We start from the raw sequence: 16610 nt of genomic DNA, 5'->3' as shown, positions 1-16610 counted from the left end.
CGTGCGCCTTTAGGTTTCCGAGGACCCTGCAAGGCATAGGTGGCGAATTCCAAGCCTCGAGGGCCGGTATCCAGCATGTTTTTCGGTTCTCTCTCCCTGAACGCGCCTGATTCAAATGATTATTATTTCTTTTCCTGCGGGAGCTGGAAAATGATCCTAATTGTTTGAGGGGGAAAGTTCGAAAACGTGCAGGATACCGGGCCTCGAGGACGGCAATTTGACATATGTGGACGTATCGTTTTTTGTGCACACGCGCACACACACACACACACACACACAGGTACACATCTTATGAGCAAAGATTAGCAAGGCTGCTCATTAAAATGGAATCCAGCCCACATTATTGCAGTCTTTGCAAGACCCCAAAATAAAAAATATTAGCGCACATGTTATTATGACGTCAAATGGCAATGCAGGCAACAAAAGAGCATGCTATATGTTTTTTAATTTGCATGATTATTCAAAAGGATATAACCAAGGTCACGAGGACAGGAATGATGGACCGTTATGAGCGAAGCTACAAATGCTCTGCGCTCGGCTGCTTTGGTCTGGAGCGCGTGCCTGCAAGTTTGGACGACCCTGTGGGGCACGGGTCTGAAACTCCAGTCCTCAAGGGCCGCAAATCCGCACGTTTTCGATGCTGCTCCCTTCAACACACCTGATTCAAATGATTAAGATCGTTTTTGCTCCTGCAGAGCTTGCTGATGAGCTAATCAGCTGCGTTTATGACAGAAGCGTCGAAAGCATGCGGGATTGCGGCCCTCCAGGAATGGGGTCTGAGACCAATGCTGTAGGGAGTGTGTATCTTTTTGTGTACACATACACACACGCAAACGCACGTTATTGCAGTAAGAACAAAAAAAAATACGCGCGCAATTGTATGACTTTAAATGACATTGTAGGTAACAAAAGAGGACGCTATGTATTTTCAATTTGCATGATTATTCAAAAGGTTATAATCAAGGTCACGAGGACAGGAATATGGAAGCCACAACCGCTCAGCGCTCGGCTGCTTTAGTCTGGAATGGAACGTTTGTCTTTAGGTTTGGAGGGCCCTGAGCTGTAGGTAGTGTGAGTCTTTTTACGCGCATGCATACACACACTTTGTGGTGCCTCCACATGTAATTGACTGCAATGCTAGAATTTCTAATGCCATGTTTACAATTGTGTCATTTGTGCGCGCTCCATGTGCAATTCATTGCGGATTCCGTAATAGTTCCATTAAATCACAGCTCAAAAGAGAGACGGCGTGTTCTGAAATGAGGAGATAAGGTAAGCGGCGCTCATCATTGATTTGTATCACGTGCACACGCACACACGCGGATGCCCCTAGAAAAAGATGCAGGATTTCGCCCCCTCCTTTCTCTCTTTATTTACATTACAGGTAAGCTATTAGAGAGCTTTTTTTTTTTTTTTACAAATATAATTTGTGGTTATGTGTGAGGGGAAAAGTGGAAAAAAAGGCTAGTAATTTCACAAATAGAGAAGCAGCTCATGTATATTTCATGTTCATTTCTTCTTTTATTATTATTTTAAAATAGCTTCATTCAAAGAATTTTGTTTTAAAATATATGTGTGTATGTCCAGTATTTGTTTTTCAGTCTCAGATTAAAAACGAATGCATTTTTTTGTCAGTTTTTACGTGTAGAAACAATTGTCGTTTTTAACCCTTTGCCTCAAAGAAATGGATTTCAATTCAAATAATAAGCGAACCCTAAAATAGAAGGCACATGCATGCAACCTCACGTTTTTTCCTTTCTGCTCTCATTTTTCTAAATATTTTTAATTTCTACAAAATAATTCATGTTCTCACGTAGTAACAATTTCATTGTGTTTTTTGGTAAATGCATGTCTGAAAGATGATGCAAAATTAAAAAAAAAAAAGACAAATTCACATTTTTTCCTTCACTACCAAATTTAGAATATGTTAATTTATGCGTTTTCGGCCAGTACTGATGCTTTGGATAATAATACAAATTGGAATTTAAAAAAAAAAGGGAGCGTTTGCACAGCCGTGAGGATTTCAGGTTAGTCCCACAGGACATCTCACTTGTCACGCGGGAAAGATGCAATAAAAAAAAGATGCGAGGAAATATTAGCTAACGTGATGAAGAAAATAGATCAGCGAAGACCAAACAAGGGTTTATTGTGCTTTTTTTCTTCCCAAGAAGGCCTTTGAACAGAGGAAGAATTTTGAAAAATGTAAATATATGTGAAGGAATGGTGAAGCTACTTCTTGTTTGAGCCCGCCCATGTGCGCTTTTATTTTTTTTTTTCATGTGTGCAACAACTCCCTGTCTTTTTCCTGCAGTGTTGCCTTCACTGTCCTGGCTCACATGCGCCAACGCAGCCGGCTTCCACTCTCTCTCTTTCTCCTCCTCTTTGCTTTTTTTTTTTCTATTTATGAAAACGTCACTTCAAGTCCCTCCCTGTTTGAATCTCATTAGTTTCTTGTGTGTTTCTCCCTGTCAATAATCCCGAATCCAGACTCTCTCTATTTCCATCCCTCTCTATCTGTCAATCAGCGCCGCCTTTGAACTGAAAACCACTCCGACCAACTTCAACTCTCTCAATCCGAGCACCGCGGCTCCTTCTCCGGCTTCCCCTTTTCCGCCAAGCGCCCCCTTTTTTGCTTTTCTTTTTTTGGGGACTTTTTTTCGGTGGGACCGCGAACGCCGCACGCCGTGTGAGTGCGAGTGTGTTTTTTTTTTTTTTTTTCCTAACCGGAGGGGGGGAAACGCCAGCGACGACACCCCCGAAAGTCGCGGAAAGTGCCACTTTTTTTTCGACGGCGAGGGGTCCTTTTTCCTGAAGAAATAAAAAAAAAATTCCCCCCCTAAAAAGTTTCTCCCTTCGGAGGCTTTTTCCCCCCACCACGACCGAGCGCAGCGAGCAGCCAAGCTAGCCGCCTTCAGCGAAGCTCGTGGGGGGAAAAAAAGAGGAGCGAGAATGCCGCAACTGAACGGCGGTGGAGGGGACGACCTGGGCGCCAACGATGAGATGATCTCCTTCAAAGACGAAGGCGAACAAGAGGAGAAAATCTCCGAGAACTCGTCGGCCGAAAGGGATTTAGCGGACGTCAAGTCGTCGCTCGTCAACGAGTCGGAAACAAATCAGAACAGCTCGTCCGACTCGGAGGTAAGTTGCGAGGCAACTCCGAGGCCAAGTCGCCCGACTCGGCGTAACCCGCGAAAGCCGGTGTTTGATTCGCTTTTTTGCTTTTGCTTTTTCTTGTGTGCGCGCGTGCCCTAACCCTCGCAACTCTCAAGGCGGAGAGACGGCCTCCGCCTCGGTCTGAAACTTTCAGAGACAAAACGCGAGAAAGTTTAGAGGAGGGTGAGTTCCACGCCAAACTCCGCGCTCGGCCGTGCCCGCCTTGGTGCCTTTTTCCTTGATTGTTTTCATCAACTTTTCCCTCCTTTTTCTTTTCCCTTTCTGTCCACCGCCATGTTAGCAGCGAAAAGGCAAGATGGAGGGCTGTTCAAGAGCCCACCGTACCCGGGCTATCCGTTTATTATGATCCCCGATCTGACCAGCCCCTACCTCCCCAACGGATCACTTTCTCCCACGGCACGCACAGTAAGTCACCCCCCACCCCCCACCTCTTCTTCAGTTTTTTTTATTTTTTTATTTTTTGTCTTTCCTGGAAACGCGACGCGACACAGACGGGCCTTGTTTCGGGGAACGGGCGAAAAAGTGGACAGTCCCGCAAAAGTCCACTTTTCGCGACTGTCCGTGAAGTGTACAGTTGGAGCGGCTCCCGAGTCCTGTCTGTCATCGCTGCTAGCATGCTAAGTGGCTAATGTAAAAAGGGGCTTTATGTGCCAGGCCAAGTGTGTGCGCGCGCGTGTGTGCGCGTGCATTTTTAATTTCACACGTGTCATAATAATCAAAACAATTATTATTATTAACGCTATTAAATAATCAGCGGTAATATGCATTTCTTGAGGTCATGAATAATGCAGTTGGCTGATGTTTGTGGAGCCCTCATCAAAAATGCTCTCTTTTCCCTTCTCAACAATGTGAAAGCTACTCCAATGAAATATGCAAATGAGCTGCTATTTGCATGTGTCAAAAAACAAAAACGGAAGACGAAGGTCCGCACTTTCTGATACTTTCAATTATTGCTATGTTATTTTCAGGGAAGCAGCGCATTTGGTAATCACCCGAAATTTAAAGTTCATCAATAAATTAATGTTATTTATGTAATTAATTATTAAATAATTCACCTCTCCAATTCCCATCGGGATCGCATGGAGCCTTAAGCGCCGTTACGCCACCCCCCCCTTCCTTCCTTTTTACGTACTCCCCTGATTTTATTTTAAACGTTTGCAATTACAAGTGGTGCGCTTCAGGACCTGTCATCTCGTTTTACAAGGTTAAGGCGAAGGCGAGGCATTTAGGAAATTGGAACCCTCCAAGCTGCGAGGCACCCCCCCTTTTCGGCACGACGTCAGCGCCTCATATTTGTTTCCTCCATTTTCTATTGTGCGCACCTTGAAAAAGAATCGGAAGATGAAGGGTAAATTGTTGCTCCTCGCTTATCATTTTTTGCGCTATAATTTACTGCGTTTTCTCATTGAAAAGCTATCCCCTTTTTTCCGTCAGTTCCCCACTGTCATCTATGGCCATTCAAACGTGACACACACCGACGTAACGCGCTTCCTCGTACCAGGGGAGCTCTGATGAGACGTTGCTCATTGCTCATCATCTTATTTTATTTCCTCTATAAAAAATGTTTACTGAAAGATTTTGAATTAATGAGCATCTTGTTCAAATCCCTGGTCAAAATTTTCCTCCATCCGATGCTCATCCTGTCGTGTTTTCAAATTTCCAGTCCAGAGTTTGCCCAATTTAAATGAAAAGTAGCTTTAATACCCGGATAAAACATATGCTTTAAATTCCCAAATTGAAAGCCTTGATCAGCTTTAACACTTCATTGCTATTTTTTTTTGCATGAGGACGAGCGGCATCGCTAGTTGTTTGTGTTGGCGAGCGGCGTTGCTATGTGTAACGTTTCATCAAGGTGAGGCCTTAAAAATGTCTGCAGAGCCTGCGGATGGTCTGTAAATAACCCCCCCAACACCCCTCCCCGCTGTGTCCAAGCCATTAGCGTCTTTGAAGTGGTCGGTGGCTCTAATATCAATGTATTCGACTTAAAACCACCATTAATAATTCACCTGGACATTGATTAGCTGTCTGTTAGGCGGCAACTCGCCATGATGATGGCAAAAAAAGGGGGGGGGGGGGCTTTGATTTGATTTTTTTTTTGTTATTATTATTTTAACGGGACGGCAGGGGGTTAACATCATTTACATGACCTCTGGCGGGAATTTGTTTTGCCAAGCATGAATCCAAAGAAGCCGACAATTTAGTATTTAAGCTTTTTGACATGTGCCCTCCCTTTTGAAAAAGCCCCCCACCCCCAACTAGCTCTCTTCTTGGACTTTTGCTTCAAGCCGGCACAAAGACTCACTGGGATTTTGTGAATTTTTTTTTTTTGTGTGTGTGTGTGTGTGTCGCTGGGTTAATGCCGGTTGTGTGTGGGCTTCCTTTTTACCGCAACAGGTAAATGCCCCCACCCCTGCACGCTGACCCACCCCTTGGCCCCATTATTTGGAGATAATTACACCCCCCCCCCCCCACACACACACACAGAAACAATATTTTTCTTTTTTTCCCCGTTTAAACACACTCTGCTTCGTGTTCTCTTCATTTTAATAATGCATGTGGCTTTTATTGTCCCCAGAAACGCGCAACGCCGGGATTCTTTTGTGTCCCTTCTAATTGGCGCACCGAGCGACGGTATCTCCACTCAACATGGCGCCATTGTCAGCACAACAATGCGTCATCGTATGGATTACGTGTGTTCGCCCTCCTGTAAATGGATTTCTTCCTTTTTGGGCCAAAAATGGGATTTAAAGGATTGCGTGTCTGAGTGAGTGTGTAAGGGGGTTTTGGGCGGGGGTACACCTTATCAAATTGGCTTTACATGCTAATGGGGGCTAATTGGTGTCTGCAGGGGAGTCAAAATGGGGGGGGGGCGGGGGGTCTAGGCAGTCCAAACCGCGCAAGGTTCCCGGGCCCCTTTGTCTTGCAAATCACTTTTGTTGACAAGAAGTACACTGGTGGAAGCTTCCAAATTTTTATTTTTTTTTCCACGACTCGTAAAATCTGCTTTGGATTTGACGAGTTAACTTTAAGAGACTGCGGGGGGGGGGGGGGCATAGGAAGTTTGGCACAGGGAAACGCTGGGCCTGCGAGACATTAGCGGCCTCGCATTCTCTCGGCTTAATTAGTCCGAAATGTAATTGTTCACGCTCTGCCAACAGCAAGCAGAGAGAGAGTGAGTTTTTTTTTTTTTTTTTTAACACAACAATAAATCACTCGCATATTTGCGCCGTGATTCACGTGGAGGCTCGACCTCTTCTTGGCTCGACATGTGGTAAATTGTGAAGTCAATGAATCGCAGATGTAGAGGTGAAGGGGGGGGGTTGTTGAGGCAGTACAGTAAGGTTTTGTCAGTGCCTGCTTGATGAATGGAAAAGATTTTTTGCCGTAAATATTTACTGAGATGATGTGTGCTTATGTTTTTTTTTTTTTTTTTTTTTTTACCCCCATCATCTCTGCTCACAGGGCTTAATTGTGGAAATCGGAGGATGTTGGCAGGCTGAGCTGTCACCGTCTGAAAGATTTACGAATTGAAAAAAAAAAAATTGGATGTGTTTCCCATCAGATTTTTAACTGGTGCAATGGGAGCGTTAAAGAAAAAGGAAAAAACGTGCATGTGTGTGTTGGGGTTCAGCTGCAGTCACGTCAGGTTTTGATTTTTTTTTAATGAACTTTATTGACACTATTGTTTTAACATCTTGACATATTTTTAGTTTTTATGTCGACAGGCTTGCACAAAGGCATTCGTTTAGCAGCTGTGCGCTAGTAACCCCCGCCTCTCTTTTAGTGTACCCCCCCTTTTTGCAGCCGCACTCCCAGCCTTCCCTCCCGCCGTCGCGCTCCCCCCTTCCCCCTCCCGCGCTCGCTTGCTCTTTCTTCCGTGCATTTCTATAGCTGCCGCAGCGGCGGCACACAAAGATAGCGCTGTACATCTGGAAGCTCAACTTTTGTCATCCTGTTAAATATCGGCCCCGCCCTCCTCCTGCGCCCTCTGTTAAATCCGTGCGTGTAGATGCACCCCCATTTTTTTCAAATCCCGTCTGTTGAAAGTGTAGTAAAAACTTCATCTTTTTGGTTTAAAAAAAAATACTGTAACAACAAGCCCCCCCCCCCCCTTGCCTTGACAGCAAAGCCTTCATCTGAAAAGACTTAAAGTGGATGGAGAAGCATCCGAATGCATGTCGCTTGTATCTTTTCGCCGTTGTTGACCTCCAGCGCAAACATGGCCACGAATGCCATATTTTGTTGCTCTCCCAAGTAGATGGAGGGCGACTATTTCCACTGCAGGCGCTTTGAATAGTCGCGAGCGCTTCGCTTCAAGTTCATTCACGCTAACCCGAGCGTCACAAAAGTTGTAGGAATCAAGAATACAAAATAAATGGGCTGTAAATGCCATACTTTTATTTATTTGTTCTGAGTAGATAGAGGCTGAGTCAATCCACTCGAGGTGGTTCGGAGTGTTGCTAGCGGTTACGTTCAAGTTCATTCACATTTTTTTATCTCTAGAAATGCCTGATTAATTTGTTCTTCTAAATGGAGGCTGAACAAAAACCCCATTGAGCGGGAATGGCGATTTTCATTACATTCAAGATCATCCACTTTGTCATCGCAGATATCATCCGTACAAAAAAAAACAAACAAACAGCCATAGCTTCTATATTTATTTGTTCTTCTAAGTCAAGGGTGTCAAACTCATTTTTATCTTGGGCCATATGGTAGTTAATAGTTTCTGTTGGAAGTCCGTTATGACTGTGGCCAAATACATTTTAAGTATGATTGTCACACATTTGCAAATTTTGGTATCAGAGCCCGCTAAAAACTGTTCAAAACTGTTGGTATTGGTAACAAAAAAAAAAACAAAAACAAATGTCGTTGTTTCCCCTCAAATTTGGGAAAGTTGAAGACAGCTTTCAAATTTGGTGTTTTAGCCAGAAACTTGAAGTCATAATTTGCGTGTTGTGGGCCACATAAATTGATGTGGCGGGCCGGATCTGGCCCCTGGGCCTTGAGTTTGACACCGGTGTTCTAAGTGAATCGTGGATGAGTAAATGAACTGGCCATCTGTCGGAGAGGTAGTTGGAGTTCATTCACACAAATGCTAGCATCTCAATTTGATTAGCTTGTGCGTGACGGGATGATGATATTTGTCTTTTTATACGAAATCTGCAATTGACCTATGTCATCATTTGGAGAGCAATCAATGTCATTAATCATTAGGTTTTGAAGGGCTGGATTGTGCATTTTATCCTAGGAATGTTGGCTGTCGTTATTGTCGTTATTTGCAGTATTGGAATTTTTTGAGCGACTGAAGTTTTATTTTATGTCTGGACATTTCTTGAATGCCTTCTATTTTGTTATTTTTTCTGTTAAATCAACTGGAGTTGCTTTGGAGAGTTGCTCCGGTTAACATTCAAGTTCATTCACATGGGGGGGGGTTAAACTAGGAGGGAACGCACAAGAGAGCGGGAAATGTGTGCGAGCGGAGAGGGGCGGGAGGCGGGCACGCAGGCGGGGGTAAGGCGGCAGCGGCGTCGGGCTGCGGGGTCACCCTCACAAAAGATGCCTGAATAGAGCGCATAATTGCTGTTAATGGCGGGGCAATGAGAGCGGCGACAGTTCCCGGGCTGCTTCCATGTCCAAACAATGCCCACCCCACCCCCGCGCCCCAAAACCCAGGGCGCCACAAAAAACCGGCCAGGCCAGAGCGGGAATGTGAGCGGACCGGGCAACTTTGGCTTTTCCCCACTCGTGCTGGATTCTGGTCTGCCCCCGCTGCATTGTGCGCAAAGTTTGGGAAGGGGTCAAAGTGCACAGGTGCTGACATGCTCGTGGTTGACGGAGGGGAGGGCCACACGCGCCTCGGCCCCCCCATGACAGCTCGTAGTGACCGTCCTGTCTCGAAACGCTGCCGCCGCAGCTCCTAATGATCGCGCCTGGCCCGATAACGAGCAGCATTGTCAAACCTGCGCTACGCAAACAAAGACCTTCCTACCTGCAAAGAATAATCACCATTGAAGATGTGTTCTTTCTTTTTGGATGGGGAGAGAAGAACCTATGTTTTCAAACCTTCTGTAAAGAGGACCTAGTTTCTGTTCCCCCCCAAAAAAAGACATTTAAGTATAGTTAATATAGTCAGTAAGTTGAAGACAACTGGCAAGTTTGGTATTCCGGCCAGAAACTTGACGTCAAATCAACATTTCGCAGGCCACATAAAGTGATGCGGTGGGCCGGATCCGGCCCCCGGGCATTTATTTTGACACCTGTGCTTCAGACGTTTAAGGCCCGGCACTTCATATTTCTTTTAAAATATTTTCACACAAATTTCGCACGTCCTTTAGCTAAAGTATCAACTTTTTGTCACTATCAAAAGGCGAAATTAGTGGAGCGTCCCTTTAAATGACAAAATGAAGTACTCACTCCATTCAAATGAAATACTTTGCGTTTTTTCTTTAACTATAGTTTTAAGCATAGAAAAAAGATAATGATTGCATTCACATCTTTTCTCGCCACTGATCAGAAAGTCAATTTGCATTTATGCGTCCATACAGAAGAGCAGTTTTTATTGCCAATAATTTTTATCCGGCGCATTCGTCGTTAAGGGGATTCCTGTTAGAAATTGGCTTTGCTGTGTACTAATCGGCGATAAAACTCCAGCCTGTGTGTTTTTAATCTACTAATTAAATTTTTAATTGTAGCGGGATAAGCTCCGAGGAGTTTTGCGCAATTGTGTAAAAAAAACATGGCGCGAGGGCACTAATGAGGCGCTCCGCCTTGAAAGGTGGCAGACGCGTAGCCGCTTGCGAAAGGTGAGGGCGATTTGCCAGCACGCGCTACAATAAATTCATCTGCTAATCTACGGATTATGGCAGGATTTGCGCGTTAAAAGACAGAAAAAAAGTTTGCTCCGTGACTTAGAAATGCTAAAGGCTAATAAATGAAACTGCCTGTTTCTGGAGCAGTGTTGCCCCCCCCCCCCCCCCCCCCCCCCAACCCACCCCCTCACTCCGACGTTGATGAACAAATTCCAGCGGAAAAGCAGATTAAGAATAAATTCCAATGTTGGCTCCTAAAGCAGATGTTGGAAACCTATTTACACAATAATAGTACGCCTCTTGTAAAGAGACAGCTGTCAACTTGTGTACAGGCCGAGATAACATTTCATGTGAACAGCTTGTTGTGGCCGCACATGGTTCTAGCGCTAGCATGTGGCCCCTGCCAAGCTTTAGAATCAAGCTAATTGACTATGGCCAAGTTGACTGGATATGGCTTCCAAACGGTGACAAAAGGAATTGTTCGGCGGACTCGCTGTGGCATTTTGTTTTTTTATTTCAATTTGTAGTTTGCTTTAACATCACGTTCACTGATGCATTATTTAAACTTTCATTTCAGTCTTCCATTTGATGAATGAATGTTTTTTTGGAATTCTCTATAAAAACATGGAATGAAGACTTCAAATGCTTCTAAAATGCCCCATAATGATGTATTTCTTTCATACGTGACCTCTTTTGCCGCCTAAAACCGTTTTTCTCACCAATCCTCTTCCATCTGATTCGACCGAGATTTTTGACCAGATTTTCGACAGGCAACGTTAAACAATAAGCGTTGCTAAAAAAAATCCTGCAGAATGACTTATCTGTTTTTGAGCTGTACTCAGGTTGTTCCAAACACTCTGCATTTTGACAGTTTTTCATTATTATTTTTTTTTAAATCTTTTCACTCTGGTATTATAACCACCGCAATTTCAGATCTATGATAAACATCGCTCTCCAATGGGTCACTCACAAAATACATTCAAAATACGTTTGTTTTCATCCTCGGGACTTTGGAGGTATTATTTACGTATTCCAACTCAGGCTGAGCATACCCCAAAATTGTGCGACCTGGTGCCCACCGGCACCCGGTTGCTGAGCCTGGACGAGAGCTGGTGTCAATTTTCTCCTTTTTAGGCCCAGATAACGAGATATTGCAAGCCCGTGCCCCAAAATCCAGTCATTATTTCAATCAATGGAGACCATCCAACCGTCCCGAGTTATCAGCGTACGCATTACAGAACTTGCATTGTCCATCAGGTGGAGGTCGATTCCAAAATTGGGCAAATTGACTCCCGGCATCGAGTGAGTTGTCAATTGTCCTCCTTCCCCAAAGGGCTCAGAAGGAACAAAGTGACTTGGGTAGACAACTGCAACCCCCGGTGTCCAGCCAGTAGTGATTGATTGACTGATGGAGAGAGTGAGCGGACGGGGCAGGCCACCAGGCGCTTTGGCACTTTTGAGGCGCAAGACGATGCAATCTAGTCTCCCTGAAATCACTTACACGGTACACGGCGGCCGGCAGCCATTGTGGCGTCTCCCCGCTCAGCAACGGCGCTTGTTTTTACTGCAGTAGGCAAGGCGGAGGCCAGCAAAGCCGAGCCCAAACGGTGACGGATTTATTGGATCTCCCTTGTAAAAAAAAAAAAAAAAAAAAATCAAAACAAGCAAAAAATGCAGATCTTTGCAGCGCACGTCCCTGCATTTAGTCTCAGCACCTCGCCTTTTGGAGAATTGGGCCATATCCTGCTCTGTCCGTAATGATGGGTCTGGAACCAAAAATGGGACAAGTTTTACTCCAGCAGGTTCCCAAGTGGCAATTTCTTTTCCTATCTGAGGGAGTGGGAGGCTGGATTTTTTTCTGTTTAGTTTGGAAGCCACATAAGTAGATCAACCCGTCAAAGTCCAAAATGAACATTGCAAAATGTGTCTTTAGAGGCCCAGCTACAGATGGGATTCGCTCAAGACAAACTCTGGCATAACGCGGCGTTCTCTTTTTGGACGCACAAATACGGGCCGTTCCGCTTAAGTAGCTTAACATAATAAAATCAACGTAACCCGCAGGAGTCTCCGATAGGAAGTTATTTTAGGTCCAAATCTATCGGCGCGCGAGCCAAAGGTTGATATACGATAGAAGCTATGAATCAGGAAGCGCAGCCCTCATAACGAAAGTTGAGATTAGAAGCTGGCATCGCTACGCCGGTGTGGCCTCCGCGTCATGTGATGCACGTCGCATTGCCCTTTAGAACCCGGAGGCTCCTTATCTCCGCTTTTTACAGCAACTTCTATCTTTACTGGGCGCCGCACTTTTGCATATTTGGAATATCAATAAAGATAAGCGGGTGGGGTTTGTTACAAAACGCAGAGGGAAAGGCCGGCTCCGACTTTCGGATCGGTGCTCCCGGAAGCCCCTCGCTGGCTCCGGCCTGCCCCGTCCCGCTCCGCGCCGACCCCGGCGGCAGCCGGCCGTATGAGAGCGGCGTGTACGCCGTTTGAGCGGGAGCGCGGGGAAGGAAGTAGCCGCGTGTTTACATCGTTGAATTGTCCTTTGCCCCAGCCCGTCCAACCCCCTCCGGTGTCTAATGCACTTCTGTTCAAACATTCCCAAGTGTTGAGATGACCCCGACTCAACAAGTGCTCCATGTCTGCCTCGCACTCCGTCTGGAGGTTTGGCTCAACAAAGGCATGCGCTTTCTACCCTACCGCTGCCGACTACACTATCAAGTCTTACACGGCTCAATTGATCACCCGGAGACAAAATGGATGGCCGTGCCTGCGTGCGTGCGCGTATACAGATGAAGAGATAGACGGCACCTTATCCGAGAAGGATCTCGACATTGACATACGGCCCGGTCGTCAAGCTAATTGTTGTTTGAATTAGCCGTTATGATCCGATGACAAATGTCTGGCGCGCTGGCCGCCAGAGCGGAAAATGTTTCCAGGGGATTGGCATGATCTTTTGCGAGTGTGTAAACCTGGCTTCAACAAGATGGATAAATGCAATTATTGGCCAGACCTGGAGTGGAGGAAATCCATTTAAAGCCCGTAAAGCTCAGCAGGGTCCGCGGTTAATTCATTTGGCCAATTTGCGGGGTGATGTACGAGTGTCAGGGCACATTAGTCAAACTGGGGAAAAGGCGTGCGTGTGCGTGTCGGTCGCCGGCTCACTGGTGTGGACGGACGCGGCCGCGCCGGGGAGGCATTACGGAACGCGGGATGCTCGCCGGTCGCCCAGAAGTTTCCTCGGAGGACAAAACAAGTGAAGCCTGGGCGCAGACGTGACAAAAGATGCAGTGCGCGCACCTCGCCGGGTTGCGTTGCAAATGAGGTGTGGGGGGGACGCGGTCCGGCTCATGCCAGAGTGGACACAAGCCCCATTTACCATGCGGCGCGCTCCATCAGGCGCTGTCGTCTCCGGGACGCCCCGTTATTGCTCTGTGTGTCCAACTTGTCAGCAGATTGCTGCTCAAGATTAAAAACCAAGAGGAGAAAATTGGTCTTCTGTTGATGTCAGGAAAAGTTGCGTTCCTTCTTTGCTCCTGCACCGATCGATGCCGATGCTACAAGAGGTGAAACAAGTCCTCGGCTAATTAAAGTAAATCTGTTAAAAAAAAGGATTTTTTCCTGCCTCGGGTACTCGTTTTTTAGTGCGCACACTCGGGAAGAAGTCAAGCTAACCACAGTTCCCGTCTAATATGTGGACGTCGATGTCTTACGACGCTTTTTCTCGCCAATTAAATCCTCGCAGCGTGTTGCTGCGTTTCGGCTGACTTGAGTCATCGCCGGCATCAACAACACTCCGTTGTCCTGAAATCAAGTTCAGTTGCCAATTATGCTAATTCGGAATGCTTAAAAATTTGGCAGACATTGTGTTAATCGGTGTCTAATACCAGCGATTAGCACTGACTCCATCTTTAGCAGCGGGCAGCGTTAACAGCGGCAAGCGGCAATAAATTGTGAGCGGCGTTAGAGGCCAGCGGCACTCAACGGCCCCGTATAGACCGGCGAGGGCCGACGGATGGCTTTTCAAAAGGACTTAAATAAATGTAACTGAGGCATCCGACACAGTTATTTTTCTGACCGACCATTTTTTAACAAAGCACTCTCACTCAAATGTGTTTTACCCAGCAAAAATCGCTACTGTGATTTTGATGTCACTTTTTCTGAAATAGTCATTTAAAATCTTCCTTTTTCATTAGTAAAATCACCTGCGACTATGCAGTATAAATTTTGACCAAAAAGTGATGTAAAAATGAAGAAAAATGTAATTTCAGTGGAAATGTTTCTTCTTCATTCATCTTTGCTGTTTCACCAAGCAAAACGTTTTGTTTTCATCCGAAATCTTGATTATTTAATTTTCAATAGTATATCCGGACACCAAAATATTTGATGGCTGCATCCCTAGAAGCTACATTGATTGAGAAAACCTTTGCGAGCGCAGTCTTACTTGTCAGCGCTGGCGACTCACTGATGACCGAGATTTGCTTAGTACGGTATTTGCGCTTCATGGGTTGCCCGAAGTAGAATCACTCAACGATTACAAGAGCTGAGCGCTGTGGAAAAATTGTGGTTAGCGCAGCATCTGTGTTGCGGAAAGCTTTGCTTTCCAACACTTAAGCCACTGTCTTGCTATCAGACACGGGGACAAAGCCATCTCTCGCTAGGATGCTGGCTAAGTGCTTGACATCATGGTGAAGTGCCTCTTGTCAGAGTTGGATGCGGAGCGCGCGTTAGCATTTGTCACCTGACGGAAACGCGGCCCGGCCGCGGAGCAAGCGCGCCGGGTGTGAATGTGGAGGCTTGTCAAAGACAGGTGGCGGCGCCGGGCCTCGGGCTTGACGCGCAGCAGCTGGGGGAAGACTTAAGGCTCCTGGTCAAGTTCAGGTCAGAGGCCTGGGCTTGAATTCCCCTCTTGACTGCGACGGAGCCGGGAACGACTAGTCTCAACTGCGTGATAGACGCAGTTTGAAACCGCTATTTAATTCATGAACTTGATTGTTTGCTCATCAACTTTTCGACCTGCGTTTTATGCGTGTTTATATTGAAACATGTTGGATTGGTTCAGGGTGTTCAAAGACAACTTTTCTTCTTACCAGAAGCCAGAACTGGATGAATTGTAGCTTTGGCAGAACCAAAGGCCAAATTGAATCATTTTTTTAATGGCAAGTCACAATTTAGCCATAAGGGCAACTTGGTTTGTAGTTTTCATGCAAGTTTTTTTTTTCATATTCTTGTAGAATGATGTATTCTCAAAATAATTCAGAGGTTCTGCGCCACTCTTACTTTTGATGACCTTCTTAAGACAGTGGAAAACATTTGAAATATTTTGTAGGCTGCCCTGTCACGCAACATCATCTCGAACAACTCGTAAAGCAATGAACAATGCAATGGGAATTTACAGCAGGTCTGGATGAGGCTTAAATTGTTATCCCCGAACCAACGACGTTAAGAATCCAGCACATGCTGCCCTAGCGGGTAAAAGAGAGATGATACAGTATATTCGTAATGGATTTCTACTACCAGCGCTGTCTTAATTGACCTTTAGGTCAAGTGACAACAGTACATTATGCCCCGAGGTTGTCTGTTGCATCGTAAATCACTATTTGAGTAACAGTGCGTTCTTTGAACAAGCTCAGATGCCGGCAGCAGTTTTGCCTGATGGCAGCATAAACATGGAACACATTAGCAATGGAGCCAAACTGCAGCGTCATGGTCTATGGGCTGCCACAGGAAGTCCTCGGGGCCTCTTAGGGGCAGTCCAAATCGTCCTCGGGGGTGTGAAAATCCAGCGCTGTAACTTTTGCATGTGCATATGTCATCATCTTCCCCCTAATTCGGCTGCTCGCTTGCTCCCGCCCAAAGTGCTTGCCCAATCTCCGGGGAGAACAACTGTTTCTGCTGTCTATAGGCAGGAGGAATTCCTTGCCCTGACCAGGGAGGGAAAAAAAAGAGAACTTGTGGAAGTTTTCTATACGTTCCCGCGGATCGTTTTACATCGGCGCTCCAGTGGTCTTTACACAACTGTTCCCAGTTATCGGCGAGATGCCAGTCTCACTTCGGTCGCCAGTTGGACAAATGTTTCTCACTACTGCTGGATTTAGTTTCACACTATGCAGCTCACTTGTGTGAGTATTCAAGGTATCGTTTTCAGCATCTCCAGTAGGGATTATAGGAAAAACTTTAAAACGTCACCTGGAGAACACGCGTGGAATTCTGAGCGTATTTTTGGACCGTCAGCACAGATAAGACACTCTGCGGCCGAGGCGGAAAGAGGCCCCCGCTAACTTTTGAGCGACAAATAAATTACAAAACTGGCCCCGGCTGGCTGAGAGTCTCATTTGTTGGCCTCTGGAGCTCCTTGGCGAGACGGCGAGATGCGGTCGGAGACGCCGGAAAAAGTCAACCTCTAATTGCTTGAAAATGATGATTGAGGCATCAGCATGGGTGGATGCTGCGATGGGACCGCTTCCACTCTGGGGTTTGCAGCTGGAAGGAGTGGAGCCCACTGGGATTGCGCCCCAATGACAAATGGTTGTCATAAAATAGACCCCCGCCGCCACAGAAAATCCAACTTTTCTTGGCGCGCGTTAAGGAGACAATCGTTTTCTCCATGTTTTGAATTGGCCCTGC

The 16610-nt window shown here is 46.0% G+C and overlaps 1 protein-coding gene across 22 annotated transcripts in view; it reads left to right on the top strand.

The window, feature by feature from the left end:
* Positions 1 to 2313: 2313 nt before the first annotated feature.
* The window catches only part of tcf7l2 (transcription factor 7 like 2), an 86804-nt gene continuing 72507 nt past the window's right edge, over positions 2314 to 16610 (top strand). For 4 of the 22 annotated variants that reach the window (XM_088439918.1, XM_088439920.1, XM_088439911.1 and 1 more), the window contains exons 1-3: positions 2321 to 3138; positions 3270 to 3336; positions 3455 to 3579. In XM_088439918.1, the coding sequence (XP_088296044.1) occupies positions 2950 to 3138; positions 3270 to 3336; positions 3455 to 3579 (381 nt within the window). In that variant the 5' untranslated portion in view covers positions 2321 to 2949. Of the gene's footprint in view, positions 3139 to 3269; positions 3337 to 3454; positions 3580 to 16610 lie in introns of all 22 variants that reach the window. The other 18 variants (XM_088439917.1, XM_088439922.1, XM_088439916.1 and 15 more) reach the window with 10 other exon arrangements.

This window comes from Hippichthys cyanospilos, chromosome 17, assembly GCF_059441005.1.
Source record: "Hippichthys cyanospilos isolate Australia breed blue-spotted pipefish chromosome 17, RoL_Hcya_1.0, whole genome shotgun sequence".
Taxonomy (NCBI): Eukaryota; Metazoa; Chordata; class Actinopteri; order Syngnathiformes; family Syngnathidae; genus Hippichthys; species Hippichthys cyanospilos.
The sequence above is the reverse complement of the archived record's forward strand: the minus strand, read 5'-3'. Positions and strand labels throughout refer to the sequence as shown.